This window comes from Hipposideros armiger, unplaced genomic scaffold (assembly GCF_001890085.2).
Source record: "Hipposideros armiger isolate ML-2016 unplaced genomic scaffold, ASM189008v1 scaffold_1971, whole genome shotgun sequence".
Lineage (NCBI taxonomy): Eukaryota > Metazoa > Chordata > Mammalia > Chiroptera > Hipposideridae > Hipposideros > Hipposideros armiger.
In genome coordinates, this window is record NW_017733321.1 from 47933 (window position 1) to 55479 (window position 7547).

General features: G+C 35.4%; 1 protein-coding gene across 1 annotated transcript in view; it reads left to right on the forward strand.

Moving 5' to 3' along the window:
• The window catches only part of LOC109378425 (uncharacterized), a gene marked incomplete at its 3' end in the record, with an annotated part of 52199 nt that overhangs the window by 15515 nt on the left and 29137 nt on the right, over window positions 1-7547 (forward strand). Inside the window, exons 7-10 of the mRNA XM_019634816.1 lie at window positions 400-614; window positions 3838-4027; window positions 4132-4434; window positions 5921-6196. Of these exons, the coding sequence (XP_019490361.1) occupies window positions 400-614; window positions 3838-4027; window positions 4132-4434; window positions 5921-6196 (984 nt within the window). The remainder of the gene's footprint in view (window positions 1-399; window positions 615-3837; window positions 4028-4131; window positions 4435-5920; window positions 6197-7547) is intronic.

The following is a 7547-nucleotide window of genomic DNA, read 5'->3' on the forward strand; positions in this document are numbered from 1 at the left end:
AAAAAGGCTAAGCAGCCATCCATTTTTTTTTTCTTTTTCTGGAAGGTGAACACATTTGAAGTCAAATGGCAGAAAACAGAATTCTTATCAAGCATTATGTCTAGTCCTCTGAAATATATTTAAAAATTTTTCTGCCTAAGGAACAGGAAAGCCAACCTAAATTAACTTCGAAAAAGAAAAACATCTGTGTCTTTGTTTTTATTAAGTACAATTGGACGAAAATTCTGCAAGATTAAATAAAACAACTATTTTCATTGGTAGTAATTCATTTACTACTTGAATAATAACAGATTTAGCATTTTTTTGGTTTTCACAATTAATTTCTAACGATGTTAAGAAATATAATTATGAAATGTTATTACTGAATTTATCTTTAACAAAACATTTTTCTTTTGGTAGGTTCATGTTCACAAGGATGGGTAGCATTAAAAAATAGCTGTTACAGAATTAGCAAAGAGAGTAAGCCATGGAATATAGCCCAGCAGCATTGTAAGTTATCCCTAAACTCTGCACAACTTGTGGATATAAAAAGTGAAGAAGAAAAAAAATTTATATTTTCACATCTCAGGTCAAAGAATCAAATAATAATATGGACTGGTCTTAACGATCTGAAGGTCAGTAAATATAAAGAAATGCATATATTGTGATAAACAGTACTGTTTTATCTGTGTTCATTCATTGTTCATTCATTGTTTATTCCTTTATTCTTTCCTTCATTCAATAAATATTTACTGAGTATTTGTTACAAGCCAGACACTGTTTCTCTTTTTATTTTTCCATTCTCTTTCTGCCTGTCTCTCTTTTTAACAGCAGTTATAGGCTCACAGCAAAACTGAAGGAAAGGTGCAGAGATTACCCATATATCCTGCCTCTACACATGCATAGCTTCTCCCATTATCAAGTCTAGAGTGGTACATTTGTTACAACTAAAGAACCTACATTATAATCACCCAAAGTTCATAGTTTACATTATGGTTCACTCTTGGCATGTACATTCTATAGGTTTGGGCAAATATGTAATGACATGTATCCATCATTTTGATATCGTAAGAGTATTTTCACTGCCCTAAAGATCCTCTGTCTCTGCCTATTCATCCCTTCCTCACTTCCTTCCATCTCTTTTGTAGGCATTTATTTCTTTGCCTAATTTTGCTTTAATTTTGGTCTTTTCCATACCCCTCTTTAATGCATTTGAGTGATCTCATCCATTTCTTCACTTACTTTATCACGTAAACCAATGGTTCTCAAATATTGGTCTGACTCACTTTCTTTTTATGAGCTCCAGACATCTATCTAATTTTCTTCTGATTATCCCTTTTGGAATTTTCCAGACACGTCAACATTACCCTGACTGACTTGTCATCTCCTTCCACTTCGTCTGTTTCTCACCTCTGTGAATAATACAATAACATGAACCTGAAAACCTGGGCTTCTCCACTTTATTCCTTTCACTCCACACGTCCAAGCTTATGAAGCTCAATTTTACCAAAAACAAAAACCAAAAAACAAACAAAAAAAAAACCCCAGAATATCTGAGATTTTATTCAATACCAGTGAAAAGGAGCGTGTGACATTTTTCTTCACTATTCTTAACACTTTGAGATATCTCATGAAATTTCATTTTGGTCAGCATTTTGTAGGAAAACGCAAGACCTGGCACAATTATTTCTGTCTAGTGTATGTTTTTTTTTCCTGATAATCCATTTAATTTTATTTCCTGCTACTCAAAAATAAATCTGTTCTCCGTGAGATACCCTGATCTGTAGTGACCCAAGGCAAATTCTATCAGGTTGATACCAATTTTTCTGTGGAACTTTGCATAAGTGGGAGGAAAACTATTGGCAATCTTTAATTACATTTTCATCCTCTTTTTGAGCTTCCTTTATCTTTTAATAGGCAGAGAAAGAAGTTCTGATAAAGATTCCTCATATCACATAATTCCTTTCGGACATCTCAGAAGCCCCCTGCCAGCATTCCAGCCTCTTTCAAAGTATACTAGTTAGTGTATATATTATTGTTTCCTGCTGTTAGCATGATTGTTATAAGCTTTTTAAACTGTTTAAATTAAATGTTCTTCCCAGAGTTATGGTTACTGGTTTTGATTAAAAAGTTCAGGTAATATGGTCAAGATAGCCAAAGAGGCTCTTAAGGCATCCTCAGCGGTTGCTATGAATTCTTCAAAAATGTTTAAGATACAGTCTCTGTTTTGAGGAGACTTAAAAATAACTTGGGAGGTCAATGAAACAAAGTAACTATAAACAATTTATTTATAGTAGTAGCTAGGTCCTATAGTGTCTCCTAAGTGCTAAGCACCATTCTATGTGCTTTATTTGTATGACATATAAGGACACTGCATGCAGCACAGGGAGGTTAACTTGTTCATGTGGACACGCATCAGAGTCTGCTCTTAACCACTGTCCTGGATGACCTCTGCATTAAGCTGGTCTCTTGAGGTTGACATCAAAGTTACCTGCTGGGTTATAATCCCTGTGGTAGGTTGAGAAAGCCATCAGCTCTTTCACTCATGCTGAACAAGTGCGAGTTTGTTACTGGATTTCAAGGATAGATTGTCTTATTCATCAGTGCATTCCCAGCTTCAGCTGGGGCCTGGCATTCAGCAAGCCCTTACTGAATGAAAGGTTAATAGTCTCCATGTTACACTTTGTGAGGGCTATATAGGTAACACTCATTTAGTTCTCACAACAACCTTTGAGGTAGGCACTATCATTATTCTCAATTTATGGATAAGGAAAATGGAGCTCAGAAAGTTCCTGGGTCACATAACTAGTAAATGGCTGTGCCGGGCCTTGAACCTGTATCTGTCTCACTAATACTCATGCTGTAACTGCTTGAATATACTCCCCTTGAGCTTCTGTGTTCAAAACTGCAGCACCATGTATGCAATAAAGCAGACTCTTTGAGGAAACAAATATTCCTCCATCCGTTAGGTGGAATTGGGATGTATTTTTTAAAAATTTCTTTAGACTGTTTGGAGGGAGCACTTCTCTTTAATCCTCATCTGTGCAGCTAGTTTGGAGCTGTGCTTGATGCTGGGATGACATGTTAATCACAATATAGACATAGTCTCTGTTTTCTTAGCACTCATTATCTCTGTAAAAATTTTATTTATGAAGAGCTATTATGTGCCTTGTGTTTTGCATACACTCTCTCTCAAACTGTTGACAACCATGCAAAGTAGTTATGACATCTCCATTATACAGGTAAAAAAGTTTAGTTTCTAAGGAGGTTAGCAGTTGTCCAAGAATAGCTTAGTAGTAGAAATATTGATTAGGATACAGGTGTATCATTGTCAAAGCTTGTACTTTTCCTACTACGCCTTTCAAGGAGGGTAGCCACATGACTGTCTAGAGATATCTTCATTACTTATGAGAATTGAGATTGGTGATATTCACCAATGACATCCCTTAGCAGAAAAGTAACAACCTCTCCTGATGCATACGACTTATTTGATGACTTGAAATAAAATAATACCTAATGAATAATGGGTCTGTGCCTGGCATTGTGTCGAACCTTTCACATGCACTCCCTTTTTAATCCTCACAACAACTTAAGATGTAGATTCTATTATTATACCCATTTTACAGATGAGAAAATAGAGGCTTAGAGATATGGCTAATGAGTGAATGAAAGTGAACTCTATCCCCAGCTCAGAATCTTTATCAATAAGGAAATCTACATAACTGTGTTAAACTGGTGATGACTTAATCTTAGAAAATTTTATAATGCAGGTGAGACTAATACAAATTTTCAAATACACTTGTTTGAAGATATGACATTTCCCCTTTAAATTGGCTTCATTTGTACATCTTGTTACAGAATGAAGGTCATCTCACATGGACAGATGGAACATCTTTTGGACTTAAGAAAAATGAAATCTTTTCTTTTCCACTGCTACCCAAGAATGAAACAAATTGCTACATTTTACAGCAAAATGCAACTGGCTCAAACTATTTTTTTGCAAGATTTTTCTGCTATGTTCCATTGCCATATATTTGCAAATATGAATGTAATTATTTTTATTAGTATTCTTATATATGCATCTCATTCTTTTATTTTAAAAATAGAATTGTAGTTTGTAATTAAAATAATTTTTAAAAATATTTCTTTCAGCACCTTCTCTGCAGGAAAACCTTTTGATCAATATAAAGGATGTTGGAACAACTGAAGTTGTATTTAGTTGGAATAATTTGAGTGGTTGGAATAATTTGAATAAGTGGCTGCAACTAGGATATAAAATTATCATTAAATATTATTTAGATTATACAGAACAACATTTTGAGAGCTTGCCCCCAAATACTACGGAAAAATCAATTACCCAACTATCTTCTGGCCATGTTTACAGATTTTTACTCTTTGCAATAAATGAATGGGAAGCCAAAACCACGTTAAGTCCAGTATTCATTGTTGAAACACGTAAGTTGCAAGACATCTGAAATTATAATTTTTTAAGTATTTAGTATCATCATTAGTAGGTGTTTCCTGAGGGTCTGGTATTTTCTCATAATACTTGGGGCATACCTGCAATTTTACCAATTTTAAATTACTATGAATCTGTTTATGTGTTTGACTTTCCTGTTTAACTATCAACTCATAAGGAACTATATTTCATTAGACATATAGCATCAGCTAGACTGGTGCCCAGTCCATAGTAGATAATAAATTTCTGTGGAAATGAATTTTTGATATGTGCTAATAGCAAGAGATAAATAGATGTGTGTCTGGACTTTAATAGATAGTATTACAATGGAGAGAATTTGTAAGGAATAAAAATAAATGCAAACAAAACTCTATAGCAAAATATAACCTGAATTCCTACTGATGGTGCACTTAATAAATGCTTCCTAGAATTCAGAGGGTGGGTGACTGGGAAAGACTTGTGCGAAGGAGAGGCTTAGACTCAAACATGAAGAAAGAAAAACATATGAGCCAATGCCTGTAGACATGAATTTGTGGGAAAAGAATACCACAGACTGACTGGAGAAGGTTTTCTTGGGTATAAGGGTGCAATCAGTTTGAGAGGTAGGTAGTGGCAGATTTGGGAGTATCGGGGGTCTCTGTGTCAGATGGTTGGACTTAACCTTAGAAGCAATGGAAATCTGTTAAGACTATAGTTTTTAAGACATGCTTTACCTTCCACAAAGCACTCAATGCATTATCTCACCCAGCTCTTACCTCAACTTGGAGTAACTAGAGAAAACTGGACTTCAGAAAGGTTAAGTAAACTGACTAGAGTAACATGCTTTAGTAAGTAGTAGAGCCAAACAGGAACCCAGATGGTATTATTTTTAACTCTTGAGATATTGCTTCTAAAGAAAGATTAGGAAGAATGTATGTTGGGAGATATGGATAGGGAGATAGGGAACGGATATGGATTTGTGGCTGATACGTGCAAGGTGCTGTTTTAAGAAAATTAATCTGCAGGGATTAACTAGGAATATCACTGGTACTGGATGAAATGGTTTGTAGTGGGGAAATATTTCTGTAAGAGGATGAGCGCCTGTGATGATGGGAATGAAGAGTGTATGATATGAAGTCCCTGCCCTCTAGTCTGACAAGACAGAAGAGACACATATGGTGGTTCTTGTAATAATAATAATAATGATTGAACAATAATGTGTGTCATACACTGTGCCAAGGGCTTTATATTTCTTATTTAACCTCACAATAAATGAGGCAGCCACTACTATAATTCCCATTTTATAGTCAAGAAAAGTGAGGCTCAAAGAGAGTAAGTAAATTACTCAGGGTGCAGAGCTGGAAAGTGGGAGAGCTGGGGCTCAAACCCAGTTTTTCTTTTTTCTTCAAACTAGAGTATTATGGAAGTACTGAGAAGTGAGAGATTATTCCGCCAAATCATGTCACTAATATCATGCGTTTTCTGAAATTTTTTATCTCACAGGCCCATTATCAGCCCAAAATTTCGCAGTGACTCATGTGACCCCAACAGAAATATTTTTACACTGGGATCCCCCAGATCCTGTGTCTTTTCACCATTATCTTGTGACTATTTTGGATGTTGAAAACAATAAATCTGAAGAGGTGTCTGTTGCAAAACTCAACACGTCCATAACGATTAGAGATCTCAAATCGTTCCACCATTATCTGATCTATCTATTCAGTGTAGCGGAAAGAGGAACTTTAAGCTGCTTTGAGAAACCTATTTCAGCCATTACAGGTGCGTGTGGGCTTATTTTGTCTTTTAACAAAAAATGTAAACTGCATATGTTGGAATATTATTTTGGTGAAATTTAATGATGTCAATCCTTTATAGGAACAAATACAGGTGAATATTTGTGTGAATGTTGAATCACAATTTTAAACATGGATTCTAAATACTGAATTCATTTAGATTTAAACTCCTACCAGAGTTTCTAGAAGACATCTTCCTTATCATAGCCTTAGCGAGAAAATTATCACAACATATGGAGATTAGTTCGCCCAGTTCTCCTTAATAACCCTAGAGCCAACAAATAATTCTCGGCACATTTAATCAGTTTTACTTTGTTCTTCATTTTCTCACGCAGTGTGATGAGTTGACCTCTAGGGGGCAGTCTCATTCCAGGTCTTTTGGCTAATTCGTTTCTAATCACTCACCTCCACGTGGCAGTTTTTAAATGGCCTTGTTAAAGCCATTGATCTTTTATGTAAGCATTTCTATTTACCCCTTTAAATATAAGTCATTAGTTTTTGAAAATATAAAACACTAGCGTATGAAAGAGTACGTAACTAAGCTCCTTTTGGCCGTATAGCCCTGTGTGTAATGTGTGTGTTGTTTGTGTGTGCCTTTAACATGTCAACATGCAAAGTTCTTTGATTGAAATTTCACCAGCTAAAATTGAAACACATCAGAGCTGAGGTGGGAAACCTGCATGAGCACAGCCATAAATTAACCTTCTCATACTTACTGGATATGCTAGGGAGTCTTTGAAAATAATAACAATAAGCAAAAATATTATTTAATGTTTACTAATGCAAATGCTTAACATACATGTATTCAGTGTTGCAAATCCTAACCGAAGGATTTTTTCTAATTGGATACTAGATAACACATGTATTTTTCTTTCCTGAGCTCAAACAAAGCCTCCTTCAATTGATAAATGCTTGGTTGAGTCCCTTACACTTTAGGAAGATGCTTTCATTTTAACTGACAGGCAGGTTTGGAGGATTTCTCACAGGTCTATGAATTTTGGAGTTATATTAAAATCTCCCATGGTATGTACCTATTATATGTATCTGTCTGTTTAATAGACGGGCGGGAGAAAGGTACACGTCAGTCTGCGCATTTAATTTTGGGTCATTTGCTATGTATATTAATTATAAGCAGACACAGCAGTGCATATCCAGAAATTCTCTCAGAAATCTGCATGCTCAAATTCCTCATCTTCTTCAAGGGTTTTGCTCAAAATTTCATCTTGTCAAAGATACTTCCCCTGAGTTCCTTATTTAATACCGCAACTTCCTCCCTATAACCACCACACTCCTGCTATAACCACCACAATTCTGATCTTCCTAACTTTGGTTTACAC